This window comes from Sceloporus occidentalis, unplaced genomic scaffold (assembly GCF_023333645.1).
Source record: "Sceloporus occidentalis isolate IW3139 unplaced genomic scaffold, rSceOcc1.0.p SCAF_1, whole genome shotgun sequence".
Classification (NCBI taxonomy): Eukaryota; Metazoa; Chordata; class Lepidosauria; order Squamata; family Phrynosomatidae; genus Sceloporus; species Sceloporus occidentalis.
The window spans coordinates 212,811,508-212,834,362 of NW_028316981.1; the positions used below are offsets into that span (position 1 = coordinate 212,811,508).

The 22,855-nt window shown below is 39.8% G+C and overlaps 3 protein-coding genes across 5 annotated transcripts in view; 1 reads left to right on the top strand and 2 right to left on the bottom strand.

The window, feature by feature from the left end:
• ELP1 (elongator acetyltransferase complex subunit 1) overlaps positions 1–5,350 on the top strand; it is a 48,685-nt gene extending 43,335 nt beyond the window's left edge. The window contains exons 34-37 of the mRNA XM_089488795.1: positions 449–576; positions 1,560–1,714; positions 3,078–3,156; positions 4,216–5,350. Of these exons, the coding sequence (XP_089344921.1) occupies positions 449–576; positions 1,560–1,714; positions 3,078–3,156; positions 4,216–4,283 (430 nt within the window). The 3' untranslated portion in view covers positions 4,284–5,350. The remainder of the gene's footprint in view (positions 1–448; positions 577–1,559; positions 1,715–3,077; positions 3,157–4,215) is intronic.
• The window catches only part of LOC149323337 (aprataxin-like), a 29,954-nt gene that overhangs the window by 1,396 nt on the left and 5,703 nt on the right, over positions 1–22,855 (bottom strand). The window contains exons 3-9 of one of the 3 annotated variants that reach the window (XR_016273029.1): positions 21,733–21,866; positions 20,316–20,362; positions 16,282–16,605; positions 14,987–15,046; positions 14,639–14,865; positions 13,292–13,395; positions 11,886–12,129 (exon numbers count right to left, since the gene is read on the bottom strand). Coding sequence is in view for 2 of the 3 variants with exons in the window: in XM_089488798.1 (XP_089344924.1) it covers positions 11,975–12,129; positions 13,292–13,395; positions 14,639–14,865; positions 14,987–15,046; positions 16,282–16,605; positions 20,316–20,362; positions 21,733–21,866 (1,051 nt within the window). In the remaining variant the exon portion in view is untranslated. Of the gene's footprint in view, positions 1–10,869; positions 12,130–13,291; positions 13,396–14,638; positions 14,866–14,986; positions 15,047–16,281; positions 16,606–20,315; positions 20,363–21,732; positions 21,867–22,855 lie in introns of those variants that run through there. The other 2 variants (XM_089488798.1, XM_089488800.1) reach the window with 2 other exon arrangements.
• ACTL7A (actin like 7A) lies at positions 6,574–10,782 on the bottom strand. Its single transcript, XM_089488796.1, has one exon. The coding sequence runs from the start codon at positions 8,662–8,664 to the stop codon at positions 7,441–7,443; it is 1,224 nt and encodes a 407-aa protein (XP_089344922.1). The 5' UTR covers positions 8,665–10,782; the 3' UTR covers positions 6,574–7,440.

A 22,855-nucleotide genomic window follows, 5' to 3' on the forward strand; every position in this document is an offset into this window, starting at 1 on the left:
TGGAGAATCACAAGCTTCCCAGTTCTGATATATCAGAATGTCAATTCTCATGAGAAATTAAGCAAAAAGGCTTTCTCAGTTATTGCACCCATTTGTAAAATGTCTATGGTATCCTTTTGGTACCAGAAAAAGGTTTTTCTCTTCTCCAAGTCATTTTAGATTGTTGTTATGGTGATTTATATTTTCTGAGGTCTTCAAAATCTTTCTTCTTTTTAAATTGTTTTAATCTGGTTTAGTGTATGAACCAAGGCACCTAATAAATTATCAATTTACTGGGTTTATCACCTCAGTGAGAACTTTATCTAGGTACATTAAAAGAATTGGTAACAAGACCAAGCACTCTAAATCTACCCTTTCACTGTAGGGTTCCCTCTTACCACCTCAGCACCATCAGTACCACAGCTAGCTTTGTGGCTATGTTTGTGACATGGTGTTTCATCTGTTGTAGTCGCTCATCTAAGAACCGTCGCAAGGCAGAGCGCAAGAAACACAGCCTGAAGGAAGGGAGTCCCTTAGAGGATGTTGCTCTCCTGGAGGTTTTAGGGGAAATTGTTAGGCGTATCGACAGTCTTAAAGGTGAGTCATGGAATATCTCAGAAGCTTGTGCAAGGAGATCAGGGGTTGTATAAAAAGATCTTGGAATTACATGCAACAACCTGCTCTTTGCCCACCACACCCTAAATACTAAATCCACATATCCAAAAGTGATGAAAAGTAAAGTTTGATAGGGACATACAAAAAATTCAAACATGCCCAAGTGCATCTGTCATCTCACTATTAGACAATTTTGATTTTAAAATACTCATAAGCAATCAGGTAAAATATAAAAACTTGACATAGGCTGAATGCTGAAGTTGCAAACTTGCTCTTTGCCATTGCTTTCCATATCCACTGGTGAAGAGCACCCCAGCTTGAAAATTTTAGTACTTTCTGTTAAAATAATTATATTCACTGAGCAGCTGCTGCTGTTCCTCTTCTTTAGATCATTTTGGTTTGCCTTCATTACTAAACAGTAATTAAGCCCATACCACACCTCAAAAAAAAATCTATGGTGGAGTGCTAGAAGTGTAAACCACAGGTCAGTGTCAGTGGAGAAAACCCTGAATATGACTTATCCAGCAACTTTCCAATTTCATGTATTTTAGTTATTAAGGAATTTTTGTAAAATAGGTGATAAATCTTGTCATTTGTTCCCAAAGTCTTTGAAACATCTGAACATCAGATGTTGGGAGCGGGTTTATATTTTACTGAGCAGTAAGGGTAGAAAGCTGCCTGAACTTTTCTTTCTTCCCTTCATTAAACACAAAATGGCTTATTTGTTTGAAAGGAATGCTTAACATTCATAGAGAGGTCTGGAATTGGGACAAAGGCTACTTTGTGCTGAAACAAGTGACCATGGCACTGAAAAGAGACAGGTACACATTATGCCTGCGCCTAAGAGGAAGGAGGGTTTTTTTGCCTTATTGTCATGCTGAGACTGGAGAGCAAAGCTGCAGGTGTGTATTACTCCATAGTTTAAAAGTTGCATTTAGGATGGATTTCTTTAATTTCTTCCCAAGGGGAGGTACACAGCCTTTTAAGGTATCTAGTCCTCTTTGGCTATGATGGACAAGCCCAGGAGTTGCAGCAAGCTTTTGAAGACATCCTTCAACTGACACAGAACTCCGTCCTTGAAATCTGGAGCCCAGACCTGCAGCAGATTCCAGCCAGCCCAGTAAGAACTGGTTTTTAAAATCTGTCTTCTGTTTTGATGTTTTCTGTTAAGAGATTGAGCTAGATTTGGGGTGTTCCCAATCTCTCCTGACTTTGTTTGGTCCTTGCTCCTGGAATCCAGTAAGGAGGAGAAATCCTCATTGTGATCTCTGGTCATTGACTGGAGAAATTCCTTTGCAAGTTTCTACTGCTTATGTTCATGATGTTGAGCCTAATGTATTCAGCCAGGATTTACAGAAGCCAGCTAGGTGCACAGCCAGCTTTGCTTCTCCTCTCCTGGGGAACAGGCAGAACAGAAGCTGTATTCTAACATATCCTTTAAGCACTGTCTTAGTACATTTTAGTCCTCCTCCCCATTCATTGTAACACAGGCTCTTGATCTGTAATCTAGTCCAAGGTGCCATGTAATTCTGGTGCATTTTGCCCCAGATGTGGGGTAAATACTGGAATTATATTGACCCTTACTTTGATAGCAGCATGTCAGAGCTACATCTGGTAACAGGTATCAGTAAGGGGATTGAACTAATGGGGTATTGTGAGCGGCACTAGATCTGGATGATGTTACAGCAGGGATGAGAATAATGGGCCCTCCAGATGTTACTTTCCTTGAGCTCTAGCCAGCACTGCCAGTGGTGAAAAATGCTGGGAGTTGTGGTTCCACGACATCTGGAAGGCCTCGTGATTCCCCATCTATTCTTGATAGACATCTGTACTGGAAATCTCATTTACCCATTTCCACCTGTAACTCAGTATTTTTTTTAAAGAGAATGCTGCAATATCTAAAGCAAGAATGAAAAACTTGTGGGCTTCCAGATGTTGAATTCCACCCTCTGTAATTCCTGAGCATCAGCAGTACTGGCTGAAACTGACAGGAGTTAAAGTTCAACATCATCAGGAAGACTACATGTTCCCTATCCCTGCTCTGAAGATACCTGCTGCTCCCTAGATAAGACTGTCTCCCAGCAGGTATACTTGTAAGTAGGTACTGGGATTTGAAGAGAAGACAGTGAAGCAAAGCAGTCCTGTTTCACTTCTGAATCACAGTGCAGGAATATGTCAGGATCTTTCATTCTGCAATATGACAACTACTTTATTATTATTATTAACCTTTATTTATAAAGCGCTGTAAATTTACACAGCGCTGTACATACAATCTTTTTAATTGGACGGTTCCCTGCCCTCAGGCTTACAATCTAAAAAGACACGACACAGAAGGAGAAGGGAATGGTGGTGGGGAAGGGGCCTGTCTACCTGGTAAAAATGTCAGGAAGCATTGCAAGATGCAAGCTATCTGGTGAAATGTTCTAATTTTACTATTATTGATAGACAAACATATTTCCTTATGCCAGTTCTTGCTGTTTTAGATCCTGGGTCCCAATTCAACTGCAAATAGCATTAGTGCTGCCTACAGTCAACAGAAAATGATGACTCCTGTAGCACAAGGTGAGTGAGAAAAATACATGCACTGCACAATACACACAGTGGCTGTCATCCTGTAAATGATATATGCAAGTATAAATTGCACTATGCATACAAAGTGGTTTTTTTCAGTGAGCAATGGTGCTATCCAGGTGGTATAAGGAGAGTGTAGTAGTAGTGTTGTGTAGTGTATTGTATTTTAATATATATTGTATTATACTGTATTATCAATCTGTTGTTCACCACCCTGATCATTGGAAGGGCGGTATACAAATAAAATTTTTATTATTTATTATTATTAGTTGTAGTGAGGGACTTCTACACATGCAATAGCTTGCAAATGCAGACTGCTTCTATGCATTGTGCATTGAAAGTGCAAATTGGCAATTGAGACACATATATTGTGGTATTCAGTATAAGAGTTGTATAATGTAACTCCACCAGCAGATAATTCTGCCATGGTGAAGTATTGTAGGATCTCAGCCTAAGACTGTATCTAGTATTTAATTGTTTACAGGGAGAAATGTTGAAAGGCGGTGGGGAAAAAAACGACTCCGGATGCATCTGCACTGCAGAAATAATGCAGTTTGAAACACTTTAATTGCCATGGCTCAATGCTATGGAATCCTAGGATTTGTAATTTGTTGTGGTACCAGAGCTCTCTGACAGAGAAGGCTAACTATCTCCAAATCTCAGAATTCCATACCACTGAGCCATGATCTCTAAAGTGGTGTCAAACTGCATTATTTCTGCAGCACAGCTTTCTCCATTACAGATAGATTGATTCAATAAAGGAAGCCACTACCTTAAATTTGCAAGACCCGAGCAGGGCTGTTTATAACTGAGGCTCTTGGAAGTCTTTCATTCACAGGGTTACTGCAAGTTGAACCCAATGTGATGGCAAACAACAAATATTTCTATATTCACTCCAACTATGAAGTTTTGATTGTTTCTTTTTTGTTATGTTTCTCATAGTATACAAAAATTCTACATATGTCCTGATATATCTGTTACTTGCTTATTCATTCTTGTCTGCCCATTGCACAATTAAAATTATTTCTTATTTTGTTTCTCCCCTCATAGATCCTGAATTCTTTATACCTCCCAAATTCAACAAAAACATTCAGTGGAAATTGAACCTTCTCCAGTAATACAGATGTATTCATTATTGATGGATTGAGGATCCGCATTTAAACAAATATTTCCTCTCATGCTGAAACAAGTGTTTTCCCACGATTGTGCAGATGACTGATCATGTCTCCTGAAGTGACAAGGGATGGACAGGCCCAAACCAAGCACAGACTAACATTACTGTATATATCTGATTATGTCTTTCCTTAGTCTTACCCACAGTACTGCCTGGATAACCAGTAACTGCTTAAGCATACCAGTGACAAGCTAAACAAACAATTTTGATGATTTTTCAACTATTTTCATTATGTTGTCTCAAAACAACATTTTTGCTCTTTGGTTCCCTTTTTGCCAGTACATAACACAAATGACCAAGTAGAGCAAATGTGGATAGCATTTTCTTTTAAATGTACATAGCTTAAGGTAATACTGGATACTAGTTAACCTGTATGGTGAAGGCAAGTTGTCCATGCCATTGTATTTATAAAAAAAACTCTTGAACCCAGTCTTCAAGACAATATAGATAGACATTAAATGTATCAGCTGCGTATCTGATTATGGATCTTAAAATACCATGTTTTCACAAAATGAGTATTGATGGAAACTATCTCACAACCAAGGGAAATTAATAAAAAGTTGTTTTCCTCTGGCTCTATCTGACATTTCATCATGTTGTTCTTCATGAACAAATTCATCTTAATACCTAGCAATGCTTAGAATCGCTTCTCATTTTTAGAAATGCCAACAGTGTAAACTCTGCATAGAGCTAATGAGCCATTCAAGCACTTCACTTATTCCTGGAAATTTAGTGGAGAAAGTGAATTCCCAACCCAAACCCCTGAAATGCATGAAATAGATTTTGCCAGTAGCATTGTACTTGTTCTAACAGTCCATGCCAGCAGCAAAGTGGCTACAAACCATACACCTGTTTGTGCCTAGAAAGAATGAGCCAAAGCACAGTATGGAAGTTATTTTTTAAAAAGAAATTATCTCTGTCAATTGGTACATTGTTTTTAAAATCCACATTATTTTACTCAAAATTAAATTATGCTGCTCATTACTAATGCATTTGTTTTTAAACACATGTCCAATGTCCACCACCTTAAAAATTTAACACTTGAATAATGAGTAAATTTTGTTATGTATGTATGTGCCTTCAAGTCGCCTGTCAATTTATGGTGACCCCATCAATTTCATAGAGTTTTCTTTTCAGGGGTGGTTTCCTATTCTTCTTCCCCCATAATATTTATTTTTGAATGTGCATTTCTGACCACATCACAGAACTTAACGGCACAGTCTTAGAACTAAAGAAAAAAAGACTATGTACTTTCTGTGAAGTTAGGCAGCATTTCCCAGTTTGCTGCAAATTAGGGTCACAACTGTTTTTCTAGGGACATACTTCAAACTTGTACTGAGGAAGACACATACAAGTACTTGACATGTGAGGTTTCTTCTCTGCAGTTGTGAGATAAGTCTCATTCATAGTGCCTTCAAGATCATCTATGCCTCTTTACCTAATCAGTCACAGCCCAGGGACTGAAGTATGCACTCTGGACAACAGCGATAGTTGTCCCTAAAAGGAATCCACAAGGTTGTATGGTTGAATCTATTTGCATGTTCCTGACTGGAACAGAGAAAGGCATCCCTAAAAGGAACACACAAGGTTGCATGATTGAATCTATTTGCATGTTCCTCTGATTTCATAAGTGAAAAGGTTCCTTACATATGTGAAAACAAGTCTTATTTAATATCCCTGCCTGGGAAAGAGATGAGCCTTTTCCAAACAGCTTGTATTGCTTCTGCTGAATCATTATGCCTCATGTGCCATGCAGTAATGGGGCATATAAATTGAATAAAAGCAACAAAAAGACTTATGACACCTTAAAAACTTAACAACTTAATTATGGCAGAAGCCTCTGTGAGCAAATACCACATGATTCTTTAGTTTTGCTACCACAAACTAACATGGCTACAGGTTTAGTGTCCATTGTACATAACTCTAAAATCCAAAATACCCCAAATTCAAATAGTCCATATGAGTGGCTGCAATAATGGCGCTTTTCAGAGCGCCCAAAAAGGGTGCTCAGCTGGCACCCGTGGTTGCTGTGCCAGGGAACCGCAGTGGACAAACTGCGCGATTTCCTGGCGCAGCAAAGAGAACCCGCAAAAAGCAGGTTCTTTTGTACATGCTCGGCACGTACTAGGGTTAGGGGTGTTCAGAAAGGATGCCCCTTCCTAACCCTAGTATGTACCGAGCACGTACTTTTTGGCGGTGTGGAACCCGCCAATGACACCTTTTCTTTCTGATGGTTCAATGTACACAAACGTTGGTTCATGTGCAAAATGATTAAAAATATATTGTGTACAGTAAGCCCTTCCTATCCACATATCCAGAAACAACTTGATTTTTCCATTTTATATAAGAGGCACCATTTTAGTATGACATAATGGGATGTCAGCATCCACGGATTTTGGTAACCATGGGGATCCTGGAACCAAATCCCAGTGGATACCAAGGGACCACTGTATAAAATTACTTTCAGGCTATGTGTATACAAAACATTTTTAAAAATTCATGTTTAGCCTTGAGTCACATCTCCAAGCTATCTCAATATGTAGATGCAAATATTCCAAGATCCAAAATACTTCTGGTGTCAAGTATTTCAGGTAAGGGGGACTCAACCTGTACTCACCTTTGGAAATAGTGCTTCATGTTATCTCTGCTACCCTTCCTGCTGTTCTGCTTACAAGACAGAAGGGCAACCTGACCCTACCCATGTTCACTGCAATAAAATCCCATATCTCAAGTGAGAGTAATAATGCAATCTAATATGTCTATTCAAATGTTATTCCTATTTATTTAAATGAGGGTTAGACCATGAGAGGTATTGGTAAAGGATAATCTGATAGAAAGGTCTTACCCATGTACCACTTTGTTCTCTTTTCTGTCTGTCCCTTACAACAAGCAATGGAAAACCACTTTGCTAACATTGTGCAGCTACAACTAGGAGCTTTTAATAGAGGGAGAACAGCAAGTAAACCATTCATCAGTGTTCACAGACCAAGTAATATTCTGGCGAGTACAAGGGGGAAAGAAAGTGTGAAACTTCTTTGATTAGTCTGGATCCAGCTGAGCAGATTTTGGCTAAAAGGAACAGACTCAGTCACTTCAGGAGCTCAGAAACATTTCCTGTAGATGTAAAAAGGACCTCGTTCTTCGTATTCTCTCCTGTGAACCCAGAGCTGTTGGAACGCTTTGAGGGATGCCAGGATGGAGCCTCCAGTCCATACTGATGTTTTCCTTTCAGGCGAAGCGGATGAAATGGGATTATCATTTGGACACATTCGAACCAGCTCTCTCTGGAAGCGGTCAGCAAAGCCCTTGATCATGGTACAGCCCCCACACAACAAGATGTTGCTCATCAGGTTCTTTTTGAGGGCGACATCACATTTATTCAGAGAAGTCATGGTCAAAAGAGGAAGCCCCAGCTGCTGGGAGTTTATCAAGGAGGGTTTGAAGAGCATTTCGGTACACATGAACCTCTCTTTGCCAAGAATGATGGTCTGCCCATCAGGTAGTTCATACTCAATCTCATGCTTCCTGGAAGGCAGAGACGAGTCCTGTGGAAAATCCAGTGAAGTGAAGCAATAGTTCTCTTTGATATCTTCCAAGACATGCCAGTGTTTCTCTGTGAACAATTTTACAGATTCATTTAATAGTTTCATCAAATACTGAGTGACATCCCATCCAGCATAGTCTACCCTTTCTGTAATGCTAGGCATAGTATAGCCTTCATAAATAGGAACCACATAGGAGACACCATGGCCGCTCTCCACGACAAGACCTGATGTCTTTCCATAGGAATACATTGACAGTCTAGACTGGTAAGCAATGTGCATGGCAGGGGTGCCAAAGGTTTCAAAGAGCATTTCTGCATATTTTTCTCGGTTGGTGGTAGGGCTCAGTGGAGGATCTGATACCAGAACTGCATGTTCCTCAGGCCGAATCCTCATCTCCTTATGGAAAAGATATTCCCATACATCCTGAATGGAATCCCAGTCCACTATTATTCCATGTCTCAAAGGGTTGACAAGCTTCAAGGGTATTGTTGCATCTTGAAGTTCTTTACCAACAAAGGTTTCCTTCCTGTTATCTCCTGTTTTCGCAGTTTCCTGGAAATGCTTACCTACAGTAGATGAGACCACATGGGCTGGCTTAGGTTCTCCTGCAAAACCACATTTACAGTAGCCAGTACCAATATCTATGACAACAGCTCTAGTTTCTTTCACTATCCTCCTTGGAGCTGATTCCTTTTCCTCTCTGTGCTTGGTGCTGCTCCTAGCTACTGTTCCTCTCTTTGATGGTGCAGAGACAGAACTTGAACTTCCTCTACTTGACATTTTCTTTCCTGGTCCTCCTTTGTGCCCATTCTCTATGTGCTGACCATTTCAAAAGGCACTTTTAGAACCTTGACACCAACATTGTGTATTATGACATCATCCAAGTTGCAGTCCTAAGCAGGAGGAAATGGCTGGCCACAGGAAAATGCTAGCTTCTGCTGCTCTACTGAGTTGAAACTTCAGTTATTCAGTATTCATCACAGTGAACTCAAGCAGCAAAGCAAATTTAATTCTGTCCTCAAATGCCTTTGGTCTTTTCCACCTATGAGGCAAGTATTTTCAGTAATATGGTTAAATTGGGGGGGGGGGGGGGATGTCAAAAGACCGAAAGACCACTTTGAGGATTGCCAATATGCACATAAATTCTATTGCAAGTCCCAGCTAGATTAGATCCGTTGAGTCAGTTGCTGAACAGTGAGTCAACAGTTTTACAGATCTCATTTATTTAGTGGCATGAATCTTAACTGTAACTAGCAACTGGATTAAAGTTACATGTTAATGTTAAAGTTACCTTGGTGTAGTGATTTGAGTGTGGGACTACAACTCAGCAGACCAGGTTTCAAATCGTCACTCAGATCTTGCCAAGAAAAGTCTGTGATAGGCTCACTTTAGGGTCACTGTCATGCCTCCAGAGCATCTTTGATGCTCTTGAGACATATATTTAGTTGAGATTATAATAGGTTTTCTATGTATTAGTTTAAGAGGGAAAATAGAGTTCTACAGCTTTAAGAAAGACAAAGATTGTGGGAAATCCCAGGGTCTTATACTGTCTCCCTCTAGCTAGTTTCAGTTGTGTAGTAAGATTTCAGTCAAGTCAGACCTGGAGAGAGTATTTTCCTTTGACAAAGATAAGTCCACAGAAGAAAACCCACCAAGAAAAAAGAGCAAGATATTTAAGAAGGACTATTGAGAAAAAGGAGATCAGTTTCATGTTTTTGTGTTTATAACCAGTAAAGCTTTTGAAAACTGAAGAAATTTGTGGACAAGTCTTTTGTTTAGGCTGTGTTCCTAGGAGCCAGAGGCCTTACTACACCCAAAGTCCATAGCATCGCTCTTGGGACAAAACAGTCACCATAAGTCAAACAACTTGAAAGCACACAACAACATATGGAACTATCCTTAGGATCAAAGATCAGTTGTAGTTTATATCAGGAAAAGTGGCAGTTTCATCCACAGCCAATTGTACTGGGTTGCGCGGCCTTTTCAACCCCAAGTACTGCATTCAGTGTCAGCTGAGAGGCTCACGTGTGCAGACAAGCACACATGTAATGCAGGTTTATAGCAAAGGAGGGGAGAAAGAAAGTACTAACTATTAATCATGCTATCCTTCTGGATTGTCTATCTGGCACAAGGCATGGGGATGTCTTACATTATGGTGTTTTTGGTGTATTGCTGAGAGGCAGATTTGACAGATGTCTACTCAACATCATGGGCCTATGCTCATGGTGGCCTGAAGAGTTCCTTCTTATCCCTTATGCTTTTCAACATTTACATGAAAGTGCTGGGGGAGAAATGATGTTTAGTGTCATCAATGTAATGGCGATACTCAGGTCTCTCTGCCCTCTTTTTTTCCCCAAGGAAGGCTGTGGAGATTCTCAACTGGTGCCAGAGGTGAATGAAAGCATGAGTGTGGCTAATAAAATAAAGCTTAATCCCAACAAGACAGAAGGGTTCCTGGACAGTAAGAATGTGATTCAGCCTGTTAAAATTGAGGGGTCAATAGCATTCCATTGTAAGAATCAAGTTTGCAGTTTGGGGCTACTCTGAGGCTTAGCTTTTCTAGTGAATGGTCAGATGGCAACTGTGGGCAAGAGTGCTCTTTCTTCTTTTCAGCTTGGATGTCAGCTTTCTCACTTCTTAGAGAAAGCAGATCTAGCTGTGCTGCAGTCACATACTAGTCACCTTGAGATAACATACTTTACATGGAAGTGTTTTCAGCAAGCACAAAACAGCAGCAGAGCTGCCAAGTGGATCTGCCCTCTTGGCTCATGTGTATCAACAGCATTACTGGTTACTTCCCTTCTTGCCTTTTGAGATCAGCTGGGAAATCTCTTTTATGCATCCTGCATGTAATGGAATTGCTTTTGGCTGTGATGCATAAGAAAGCCTTCCCTGTGGTGACACCCAACTTGTGCATCTCCCTGGTCCCAAAAAACCATCTGCTTGTCTCCCATTTGTTGTTATTTCACCAACTGCTTAAGACACTTCAGTTCCAGAAAGCATTTATTCATCATCCTCTCTGTTTAAGTCTTGCATTTTAATACAGCTTGCATTTCAGGGAACAGATTTCTTTATGTATATGATATTGCTGGCTAACAGTAAAGTCTTATGCATGTCTATTAAGAAGGAAGGTCATTTGAGTCCAATAGGGCTTATTTTCAAGTAAATGTGCATAGAATCACAGTTTAGGTGATGATATAATCTGACTGGGATTTAGAAATGTATTTGTTTTGAAACACTAAACTATTTACTAAATCCTATTTGCCTTGCTGAAGTGAGTCCTTTTAAATCCCAGTCTTATCTATCTCACAGGATTGTTGTGAAGATAAGACACAGAGAACACATATATGATAGGAAATGCTGGATAAAATTATAATGGTATTCAAGAGACATAATTTCAGATACCACATTTAAATTATTTTGAATGTCTGCAAGCTCACACCAAGTATGTAGCAGGTGCAGAATTTGAACTGGCATCCAAGCTTGAGACAAGGTCTTGAAGTGAGATGTCCTATTGTGATGTGTGTTATGTTCACAGTGGCTAAACAGGTATAAAAGTAAAGCTAGAGATCAAATCTGAACTGTAGAATGGTATACCAAATTATGCAAGAAACATCATGTTTAGTATTTTAATCTGACTGACAATCTCAGCCAAAACACAATCTATCTGCTCTCCCTCCTTTGAAAATGGGTCCAGAAAGCCATCTGTGAAATGGAGAATGAAGTCTTGAACATATGCAGCAAAATTTCATCTTGCTGCCAGATAACACATAAATGCCATTTAAACCCAGGCTGCATTTTAGTTAACCCACTAATTATAAACTGGCTTATGTATGATAACAGCATATCAAGTGCAAGGGGTGAGGATTTAAAGTTGCAAAAGATCAGGTACAGTCTCTTCTACAAGAAGTCCTCTTACACTCATCCTGGTGATTGCATCCACCTGACAAACCACCACCTGCAATTTGTCACACTAAGCTGGACATAATACTAATACTCACATTATGCTGCGTTTAATAAGACAATGTAAAATGGTCCCCACACTGACATTTCAACTGCAGGGGACAGATGAGGTCAGAGATTCCCCAGATCATTTTGGCCAATGTTGCTTAAGATGCTCTTTTAATTGAGGGATAGTTGGTTGCTGCTGTTTGCACACATGACACTTCAGAGGTAGTTTCAAGAATTTGGAAGTGTTCTTGTCTACAGTTACTCTTCCTTTCTTCTTTACCATCTTAATCACATCTGAATGGGGAAAGGGAGATTTAAGATTAAGGTTCAACAACAGTCATACCATTAAAGGTTATAAAACATAGACTTAGCTGCCAAAACATACAGTGAAGTATCCAGTTGATTTAGGACAGAAATTCCCACAATCCCTCACCACTGGCTCTGATGGATAGGTCTGATGAGAACTGTAGGCCAAAAATACCTGAAAGTTCAGATCTGTCAAACCCAGCACAAAGAAACAGTTCTCCGCCAATGTGTGAGGAAATAAAATCAAGTGAAATCTCTTATGCTTATTACAAACAGCTCCTTTTACAAATAGCAATATATCTAAAAACATTGTACTCTTGAACAATGTGTCCCAAAGGTAGAGTAGTGGAGTAACATACTCTTATCTGAATTTAAACTGAAGGAAGAAATTCTCATCTCAAATCTGAAAACATCTGCTTTTAAAGCAGAACAGGATAACAGCTTCAGTAGATCTCACCTCTGAGAGACAGGATGGTTTGAATTCTCTATACTACATTTAACAGATAATTCCCAAGATTCTTTAAGAGAGGCCAAGGGAATTAGCATTTGTAGGCTGGGTATAGAAACACAGTCATTCCAATGGCAACATCTATCTGTTTATGAAAAAAGTTTACCTAGGAAACTTGCTGTACACCTAGGCTGGAGAAAATTTTGCCTTCCAGGTATCAGCTCCCAGAATCCCTTTTTGTTTTCTATATTGATGGGATCCATAGGCCAAAACATCTGCTGGATCAGAAACTCACTATCTCTATTCTAGAAAAATTCTACAAAACAGATGAAACTATACATTATAGCAACAGCCGTGCTTAGTTGAGTCTCAGGTGTGTGTGTGTGTGGGGGGGGGGGATTATGTCATTTAATTTTCCCTCACTTACCTTCTCACAGTCCCCCCCCCCCCTCAAAACTAGTACCAGAACAAGGCTGGCAGAAAAATAACTGAAGTGGAAGAAAGCAGGGAAGTTCAGGCTGTTTCATCTGCCTTCCTCTGTTGGTATTAAAAGCAGACCCATACTTTGTATGTGAATAATACAAACTTGCGATTAAACAAATAAAAATACTGTCATCATGGCTAGTTTGACCCAAGAGTCATGGAGAAAACCAAAAGACAAAGACATTATGAGTATTTGTTATTTAAAAGAGATGTCCCAACCTTTGGAATCTATGAAGTATTCTGTGGTAAAGGAATTCCAGTGCTTCTTGGTTTTGAACCACTCAGAATCAAAATCTTGGCTGATAACATGAAGATGTAGGTGGCTGAGAAAGAAAACAAAGAGAGGTAAAAATTCTATTGTGTTAATATCATATATTATAGAAGCACAGAATCATAGAGTTGGACGAGACCCTAAGGGCCATCCAGTCCAACCCCATTGTGCCATGCAGGAACTCACAATCAAAGCACAGGCAGAATAGAATGTCCGGGGCAGCCAATAGGAATCAGGCTGGAAAAAGGTGGGGGGGTTGCTCTCAGGAGCGAGTATAAAAGGAGTAGGAGCTAGTGATACGGGCAGGATCCTAAGGGATTTACAGCCAGGAAGGCTGGGGGAACATTAGAAACCACCCGAGGATATAAAATAGAACTGAGCTGTGTGTATTGAGAGTGTAACAAGTTAACTGCGAGGTTAACAGCTAAGGAAGCTGGGGATAGGTTCTGTATGAATTAAGTCAGTGAAGGAACATAAGCATAGTGAATTTGTAACAACTGAAATAATCTGTATACTATAACACAAGCTTGAGAACCATCCACCAAGATGCAACCATAAGTTCTGAATATAAATAAAGTTCTGAATGTAAATAAATAAAGGGTGAGCTGCTTATGGCTCTCCACATGTTGGGATGCAATTCCCACCATTCCCCACCATCAGCTGTGCTGCCCAAGAGTAACAGTGTTGCAGTCCAGACACAACTGGAGGGCTACAAGTTGCCCAGCCTGGCAATAGAGGAATGACATACAAAATGTTAAAGACGCCCTTTCTTTTTCCCAAAGGGGGTATTCCAGGATGGCTGTTGGGTCATTTATTGCAGGGAGAGGAATTCACCCTTGTTTTTACCAACAGCTTCTTAACTACTCCTGTAAGCTTTATAGGAGCTATCCATATGCAGAATCTCACTCCCAATAAAGATTGAGCAGCTGGACAGCTCCTGTACAACATGGAGCAGCTGTGGAAGAACAACCATTAAATAGGATTCTCCTATTGAAAATGAGGGTGAATTCCCCTGCCCTAGAATCATTCTCACCATAGGTTCAGCAACTAAACAGTTTCTGTACAATCCAGAGCAGTCATGGAGAAGCTGCTATTAAAACTAAGGGTAAATTCCACATTCCACTATAAAAGAGCCATAAGCCATCTCTTTGTGACACATAGAGATTCTGCCCATTCTGTCTGATGAGCTATTGGCAAAAGCAGACTGGGCACCTGCCAATCACAAGAACTGCCACTGGGGACCATGTCTATGTTCCACATCGCACAAATTCATTCTGAGCACAAGTATACATTACCTCATGCTGGGAATAGCATGGTAGCCTAGTCTAAAGCGGAGCCGGTCTTTCTCAGGGCACTGCTCAATCATCTTTTCTCCAACTGTGTGCATGTGTTCCAAGAGTTCAAGGTGCTCCTGTGTTACTGCACTCAAGGTAGGGATAGAATGCCATGGTAGCACTAACCAGTGATAGCGAGCCTTTGGATACTTATCCTTTATAACTACAGCCTTTTCATCCTTGTACACCTAGGAGAGAAACAAAGAAATTCATGTCTACATTACAAACTGATACTAATTTTATTGTCATGGAGCATGATAGTAAACTTCATATTCAAAGTACCAGCCAAACTAAACATGAAATCCTTACCTGCATTTCAGGATTATTCATGGAAGCCTTCAGACCTTGAGCCCAGTATGCTGAATATTCCTGAAAGGCAAACAAGAAAACATAAACCCTATGGATATATTTATTAAAATTCAAAAATAACGTGCAATGGGTACATGTTTCCTAGAAAATATAGTTAAGAATTGACTCTAAAGCAGTTAGGTCAGACTGCAACAATAACTAATATAATAGCTATTCTTAATAGCTAAAATCTAAATAGCTAAAATCTTTTAGGAGAGACCTGGGACTCAACTATTGAAAATGCAAGTAACTCCAATGTATTTATTACCCTGAAGTTACTCCTGGAAACGACAATAATAGGAATATAGCCTATTATGCAAGAAGTACCTCACTATCAACAATTTGGATGGAGCTTTGCTTTAATTAATGATCATGTTCAGAATGTCGGTTACCTATGAATCAATCTCCATGCTCTTCCATACTGTGCTCCATGCTATGAAGCAGTCAGCCACATATGCAAATTCTTTGCAGCATTTCTCCTCACCGTTTCCCAAGTAAGGGATATGTAGGGCATGCCTATACTGCAAACATAACAGTGTTATGGTGGTATCCATTTAATCCTCTCCACTGTCAGAAAAATGGGAAGGGGACATTGCCACCTCCCCCCTACAGCTCCCTGCACATCCCCAAAACCTTCTACAGATGGCTGGGTGATTCTCCAGAACAGATTTAGAGAAGCAGTAAGACAGACTGCGGAGAGGAGAGGAAAGGAGAAGTTAACGATGTCAGTGGGAATCTCCTGGGATGATGCTGAATTCTGCCCTATGCCAGTTAAACTAATGACTTGTCTAAAAGGATTCTGGTGATGACGTAGTGATAGTATTGAGAGTTCACTCTTAAAAGTCTCTAGTCCTCCTCACAGAGAGGAAGTCTATTAAACCCATTTAAGTCTATAATAGAAATATACCCGTACTGTCACCACACCTACCACTGCAGTCCAGTGGAGGCAAGATCCTTCAGTGGACACAGGAGGGAGTATTGTCTTTCAAGGAAATAGCAATTAAAACAGACTAACATCTGGACCTGCCTTTCGACAGCAACAAAAGCTAAACCACTCTAAACTACTGCTCTCTACTGCTAAACAACCAAGATCTCCCCCCCCACACCTGTGCTATAGCACCCACTACATTCTAAGCTCATAGGTTACCTGTTACACTCTCAATACACACAGCTCAAATCTCTTGTCTCAGCTTTATTTTATATCCGCTCCTCAGGTAGATTCTAATATCAACTGCCTCTAATACCTCCCAGCTCACCTTTTTGCTAGAAAAGCTTTCACATGAAGAAACAGAACTATTGCCATCGCTTAGCTTGTAAGATGAGCAGCAGCCTTGTTGCTCTGTTTTGACTTGTTTTCCCGAGATGCTTTCCACTTTGTTATTCTCAGATTCCTCTTGTGGCCTTTTCACACCTTTCTGTTCTTCTCCTTCCCAACCAACACAGGCTCCCATCTCTTCTGAGAATTGTACAGTATATGGATACAACTTATTGACAATATGGAGAACTTGTCCTGGCTTCAGTTTAATTTCCTGGTCTTTGCCAATATCCATTAAATCAATGCTTGCAGGATTGACACCTATCTTGAGAGCAAAAGAAAATGCCAGCAAGGACATTAGTCAGCATACCATGATCAAGATATCCTGACAGCCAGCATCCCTAGAAAGACACTGCAGTATTTCCCACTTCTTAAAACAACCACAATCCATACCATTTTAGCAGCAGACTAAAACAGGAGCAAGGTGAACACCAACGAACTATTGCATATACTCAACCTCACATATACGTCAAGGGCAGGTTTTGGAATCAAAATTGTGGATTTTGATATGACCTATGGTCATAAGTCAAAGGTAAAACTTAGAGGCACATAACAAAGGATGTAAAGGACAAAGCAAAGAAAAATAATGTCAAAAAACTCTGGCTGGATAACTGTTTGTGCTCACCCTAAAAGCTGGATGGATGAGGAGGGAATGATGGTAAATTGTAGCTGTGTGATGTATTGGGTAGGCATGGTGGGGATAAGAAAATGCACACATGTCAATATGATGGAAAGACAAAGAAATGAAAATGGAGACTACACTAGCAGTGATTACAGCCTTTAACTTTAATGTGATAACTTTGCCTGATTTTAAAACTGACAAGCATATGTAAATGTCTTATTTAGATCCTTTAAAACCTGACGTAACAAAGGAAGATCAAACTGTAACAAATGTTTCTTTTTAGCACAAGGCCAACCAGTGCAGAAAGTGTTCTTAAGACTTCCACTTGTACTTGTTATGAATATTTTTTTCTTTAAATCATTATCTACTTTCTGTTCTGCTGCAGTCTAGGCTGCTTCTGCACTGTAAAAATAATATAGTTTGACACTGTTTTAACTGCCATGGCTTACGTCTATGGAATCATGGGATTTGTAGTTTGGTCAAGCACCAGAGCTCTCTGACATATTTGAAATATCTCACAAAAGTACACTTCTCAGAATTCCATAGCATTGAGCTATAGCAGTTAAAGCAGTGTCAAACTAGATTACTTCTGCAGTGCGGACTGGGTCTATAATAAAACTGTAATCCTATATGCATTTACTTGGAAGTAAGTACTGTTGAATTCAATAGGCCTTACAAGAGTAGACACCTACAGACTTGCAAGAAAAATCAGAAAAAGAGGTTTCTCTGATTGTATTTTCTGCTACAACTAGATATGAAGTATGTCATGTATTAACAGGAGGAGGAACTGAACACGCTTCCACTAAGTGGGGCAGGTCTTAACACTACTTCATCAAATGACTAATTCCTTAAGCGTTCTCTTACCTATCAAGCAAATAAAATGTAGGCAAACAAAATGGGTTCCAGCTTGATGCAGATTATTTTCATTCAATTTGAAGCCATGTTACTGATTCTCAGACCCAACAGAATACAAGTCCAGCCTATCAGCCATTTAACAGTGAAGTGCATCTTGTCTTTTTCAATTTTTTAAAAATATATATTTTACTAAAATCAATTCTTGGCCAGAGAAGGAAAGGCATGCATTTCCTTTCATCATTGCATTTAAAGGCCCCTTTGACAACTTTTAGAGAACACTTTTTAGCAGCCTAACTAAATCAAACAAAAGGCAAATTATACAAAAACTCCTCCCAGTCCTCTCTCTTTCTGGAACTGCAGAAGAAACCAAGCTTTCATTCCCAAAAGCCTCCTTCCTTTGGGTCAAGTGGCATATGGTTGATCTTGCTACCTTGGTTGCCTAGGCAATGACATAACACAGCTGTAGAAATGGCAGAGAAATCTAATCTATCTAACAAAAAGGCTCAGCCCAAAGGAGAGAAGAGGAGAATTTTCTAAGGATACATTAGCTAACTAATGGAACATGGACGGAGGGCAAGATTATAGCAGAAAGCTTTTTAGCCTTTCTGCACCTGCTGCAAATAGTTTGGAAGATGGTAATGAGCACAAGAGGGATGACATCCTCCAATTGCAGTGGCAGCCTAGGCATTTGCTTCTCACTTTGCCACTAACCAGACAACAGAACTTGCCATTTTCAGCAACGGACATGGTATCAGGCAAGAACCACGATTCAGAGGTATGCAGGAGGGAAGCAGGAATGTGAGAACAGGACCTGAAATCATACTTTAAATCTACAGACTGAATTATCAACTCAGAGCCCAATATGAAGATATGCAGACAAACAAGATGGTCAAACTATAGTTCCTAAACATGCTGATACCACCAAATGAGCCTTGGACCAAGCAAAGATAACCAGTGCTAGCCGCTGATGTCTCAAAGCTCCTGTCACCAAGACCACCTGGTCTGGAACCATGAGAGACTTCTGGCCAGCGGAACTATAAATTCCTCTGATGTAGGACTAAGGCTAGAAACACTACTAGTCAGGGGTGTCAAGTTTGGGTTTATTTTAATGTTTGGTTGACATAACTGTAATCTGTTATTTATACGTTTAGTTTGTGCCTGGAGGACCAGTTTGTCTTTCATGTAGTGATCTTCTTTTTCTCTAATGTTCCTTTTGTTAGAATAAAGCATTTCCTTAAGTACTCTACCTCTTTGCATTCCTTTTTCACTTGCTTTAGCTCAGCTAGTTCCTCACTGGGTTGGCATATATTAGTAGAAGTCCCACCAACGTTCCCATGCCTTGCTAAGGTGTAACTGGTTAATCATTGGGTGGTGGTAGCAAGTTGTTTTTGGATAAAAGGTGGTCTCAAAGGATCCCGTCCAGCAGGAGCGGAGGGGAACTGTAGAGAACTGTCACATAGTGGCTGTAGGTTCCTCTGTTTCTGTCTTACTCCCTGGCAGTGGAATTTAAGATTGGTAGGAAGCAGAGAAGACCTTCATATGGTGGCAAAGTGCAAACTTATACATTGCACATTCTAACTAGCATCAAATTGGTTCAAATGCCTTGTATTTATCTAAAGAATCCTGGAACTGTAGTTTTATGAGGATGCTGAGGATTTTTGTTGAGCAACTTCAAAGTGCTATAATACAGTGGGCTCTTGGTATCCGTTGAGCTTCAGTTCCCTGGTGGTGCAGTGGTTAAATGCCTGTACTGCAGCCACTCATTCAAAACCATAAGGTTACGAGTTCAATACCAGCAAAAGGGCTCAAGTTCGACTCAGGCTTGCATCCTCCCAAGGTGGCTAAAATGAGTATCCAGATTGTTGGGGTCAATTAGCTTACACTTTGTAAACCACTAAGGGAGTGCTTAAGTGCACTGATAAGCGGTATAGAAGTGTACTTGCTATTGCTACTGGTTCCAGAACCCTGCATGGATACCAAAATTTGTGGATGCTCAAGTCCCATTAAATACAATGCAGAGTAAAATGATGACTTGTACATAAAAAGGCAAAAATAAGGTTTGTTTTTTGCATTTATATATTTTTAAAATATTTCTAAGCCATGGATGCTTGAATCCGTTAATAAAAAAATCTATGGATAGGAAGGACAGACTGTAATTGTGCCCTAGGATGCCTCAAGTAGGAAGTGAAATTTAAAAGTGGTTAGAAACTTGCTAAATCTGTTGTGTATGTTATATCCCACATCATTAGCAGAAAATGTCATCCAAAACATTATCAAAAGTTTATCTATAATCGTGAAGGCTTTAAATCTGCTTTTAACAAATATGAAAGTGGAGGCTTAGATGACAAATTCTGCAAATATGGAATACATACAGCCCTGTTCATAACAGTGCCCAGGGCTAGTTAATGCAGAACCGAATTATTTTATTACTCAATTCAAGATTCATAAATTGCCCAGAGTGCACGCAGCCATGCTGAATAGAGAGGAAATGAACATACCTGTTTAACTTTGACATAACCTTTATTGCAGTCGGCTTTTAGTTCCACTGAAAAACAAAGCAAAAAGAAACAATATCAGACCCATACCTGAGCATTGTGTGGTAAAGCAGAGGAAAGTGAATGCTAGCCAACAGGGAATGGCGGGGAAAGAGAGGGGGAGAAACAATGCTTTGATACAATTTAACTTTACTAAAATAAAATAAAAAGCTCTTGCTGGTAGTTCTAACAATTTATTCTCAAGTGAAGAAAGTCAAAGTCTACCATGAGTTTTCCAGAGCTATATTACTATTGCAAATTCAATAATGCTTCAAAGAGCCTTTACTTTCATCTAGCTGTGTTTACTAAAGAGTCTTCACAGTCTGCTATCTGTCCCTGGCAAATACACACACACACACACACACACACATCTTGTTTTTTCATGTACTGGAAATACCTTTTCCAAATTATATTAGTCCACACTATACACTATACGCATGACCTTTATGTTTACCTTTACACTACACACACATGTAATAAAATTCTTCATTTTTTGGTCCCCCACCCCTAACCTCTAGGACTCTGGAGACCAGAGTTCGAATCCCAGCTTGGTCATAGAAACCCACTGGATGACATTGGGCAAGTCAGACTCTCTCAGCCTCAGAGAATGGTAATGGCAAATCCTCTCTTTGAAGAAACTTGCTGAGAAAACGGGCCTGTTACAGTCAGCCAAAATAAAGCTGCTTCGAGTCACAGTGGAGGTATGGTGTTTCAATGATGCATGCGTCCTAAGAGTCCAGAAGTTGCACCAAAGCCACGCTCCAGCCCTAAGGACTGGAGCATGGCTTTGGTGTGGCTTCTGGACTCTTAGGACTAATGCATCATTGAAACACCATACCTCCACTGTGACTCGAAGCAGCTTTATTTTGGCTGTCTGTAACAGGCCCCTGTCATTGCCTTAGGATTGCCATAAATCGGAAACAATTAGATGGCACACCACCACCAGCACCACCACCGCAACAATTTTATTGTAGTGTAGTCTTTCCTGATAGCTGAGAATGATAGGATGTTGTAACCCAACACATACAGAATGCCCCAGGTCGGAGAAGAAGACTGTGATCCATGCAACAACCATGTTTTATTCTCTCTTGCTGCAGCCAGGAGATGGAAAATGGTTTCTTGATAAACACTAATTGAGTTTAGCAGTTAAGGTTCAGACCAGACTCTTCCTAAATCATAGCTAAAATTCTTAGCTAGTACACTATACCACCTATTCTAGTAATCTATTTGGCATCAGAACATTTATTCCCATATGCCAACAAAAATGGAAACCAACTGACAGTGTAATTCTAAGCATATGTACTTAGAAGTAAGAGTTATTGGGTTCAAGAAGACTTACTTCCAAGTATGCTTAACGTTGCAACCTTAATCTCTACTTTACCTTGTCTTCGTGAACATTTCTTGTCTGTTATCTCTGTTTCAGGGCCACGCCCTATCACCACCATTTCTAAATGTGGAAGTTTAATTCGTTGACAGCTTCTATCTTTGCTCACTAGCCAGCACACGCGCATTGTGCTCAAAGGGGGGAAAAAAAGAAATACTCCATTTTATTAAGTCAACTTAGGTCTTAACTAGGGAGAATTATCAATAGGTTATACAGAAAAATCTATATTCTGTTCCAGAGCCCTGTGGGATAGGGATCTTAGCTTAGTCTTTACCATCTATCTCTCTGGGTATAAATGGGAAGAAATAGGAACTTCAAAAGTCAGAAATGTCAATAAGGTGCAAATATAATAGTAAATATAACATAATATACTGTAATATATATTATAATAATATATAATATATAATAATATACATAAGATCCTATCAAGCTTGAAAATATTTACATAACTTTATGTCACACTGGAACTGTAAAACCTAACTACTTTACAAGTAAATCACAAGGATCTATGGAATGAAAATATGGTCTAGATGCTCCAAAGCTGTTGCAATTTTTTTCTGGTTTAAAAAGACAACAGCTGTTCTAGTTAGTTTAAAATATCCCCCTCCACAATTAATAAACCTCCCACCAACAAAACAGAAATAGCCATGGGATGTAGGAAGGGGCAACTTAATGTAAGTGCACAAGACATGCCCCCCAGTTGTTGCCCTTGCTATAGAAAGACCTCATTCACCTGAGCATTTACTATCTTTTAACAAGTTTTTATGTACATCAGTAACACACAATCAACAAGCCACACATTAGTAGTGGTTCCAAGCATGAGAACTGGTTCAGCTTGGAAAGGAATTCTTTTCTCACCTCCCTCCAAGCAACAAGAACCTGAGAACCTGCCTCTCTAGGATATGTATCTCAGCATCTCACATACACATTTCGGATTTTCCCTTTGCTGAAGCACATGAATATGCATACTCAGAGTGTACAACATTACAAGATTCTTAAATGGAGCCGTTATAAATGAGGCTACAATGAGAAAAACGTAAGCAACTGAATTATGTTTTCAACTCTAAATGTATACACTGAGTGGGACTGAGGTATGATGCACTGCATTCAATGGGGCCCA